The 1,306-nt window shown below is 70.0% G+C and overlaps 1 protein-coding gene across 1 annotated transcript; it reads right to left on the bottom strand.

Annotated features, from left to right (window-relative positions):
- Positions 1-63: 63 nt before the first annotated feature.
- LOC112122819 (aspartyl aminopeptidase-like) lies at positions 64-1,149 on the bottom strand (the record flags this gene model as incomplete). Its single annotated transcript, XM_024221533.2, has 3 exons — positions 64-256; positions 741-780; positions 912-1,149. Coding segments are annotated over 3 exons (471 nt in total), but the record flags the coding sequence as incomplete, so codon positions are not given.
- Between the last annotated feature and the right edge of the window lie 157 nt (positions 1,150-1,306).

Genomic DNA, 1,306 nt, shown 5'->3' with positions numbered 1-1,306 from the left:
CTGGGGCCCTCATGGGGCGCTCCTGGGAGGCTGGGCACAGACCAGACCCTGTGGTTCCCTGACATGGAGGTTTCCCAGGCAGGGAGGCCATTCTGCCAGCGACCAGGGGCGTGACCCATACATGGCCCCAGCCCACGAGAGCCAGGGCACTTACCTGCAGGGGGACGTCGACACGGCCCGCGATCTCCCGGATCACCGCCTCGGTGACGGCCGTGGAGGCATAGCGCTGGTTACTGTTCACCTTGATCACGGGGCCCTGCACAACACCCAGACTCAGCCTGGCGCTGACCCCCAGCTGGGAGGGTGGCGCCCCCTGGCAGCAGGATCTGCCCCAGCTCCCAGCAAAGCTGCCTGCCCTCAGCCTCCCTGAGCAGGGGCGTGGCACTGGTGTCCTGTGACTGGCAGGGATGAGGTCCTTCCCCAACCCTCCAGGGCTCCCGTGCTCCACAGCCCGCCCCCCAACGGGGCGCTGGCTGAGCCACGCACCCGGGAACCCCGCGGGGACTGGCTCGAGGCTCAGCCCAGGCCGACAGGCTCTCAGAGCAGCCTGCAGATGGGGCTTCGCTCCAAGCCGGGATCGGGGCCCCCAGGCAGCTGGCCGGAGCCAGGCGAGCGCTGGGGAAGGGCCCTGGATCCAAAGAGCCTGGCTCTTGGCAGGGGGTGCAGGGAGAGCTCCCCCCCCCCAGCCCCCGCCCTGAGGGAGCCCCCAGTCCCAGCCGCTGGGAGGGGGCTGCGCTCACCTTGTGGAAGGCCGGCCGGTGATTCTCCTCATGCTTGTCCCTGCAAGAGAAGCTGAACGTTACTCCTGGGCCGCCCCCAGGCCCCATCTGCTCCCCACCAGTCCTGAGCCTAGGGGGCAAACTGCCCTCCCCCCGCGAGGGCTTCACGTGCCGCCCCCCCCGGTCACTCACAGGTAGTTGGGGTGTGCGGCGTGGGCCATGTCGGCGCTGATCAGGTAGGACTTGGCCAGGGCCTCCTCGAAGGCCGTCAGGTTCTGGGGCGTGGCCGAGATGCGGCGCAGCACCAGCTCGGTCAGCAGGGACTCGGCGCCCTGCGCGCTCTCCGACCCCACCTGCAGAGAGGGCCTGGTCAACGCGGCTGGCAGCAGGGGGGCCTCCCACCCCACCCCCAGGGCAGCCCATTCGCAGCCTGCCCCAGGACCACACGGGAACGACACCGTTTCCCCCAGGCTGTTCCTGGTGCCACTTCCCAGCAGGAACCAGATCCCCGCTCCATGGGAACGCGCCTCCCTCTGCGGCTGCAACGCCAGCCTCCTGCTCTGCCTTGGAAAGGGGCTGCAGCCCCC

Source organism: Terrapene carolina, unplaced genomic scaffold (genome assembly GCF_002925995.2).
Source record: "Terrapene carolina triunguis isolate 2854851 unplaced genomic scaffold, T_m_triunguis-2.0 Scaffold12652, whole genome shotgun sequence".
Lineage (NCBI taxonomy): Eukaryota > Metazoa > Chordata > Testudines > Emydidae > Terrapene > Terrapene triunguis.
Note: the sequence above shows the minus strand (reverse complement) of the source record. Positions and strands in the feature narration are given on the sequence as shown.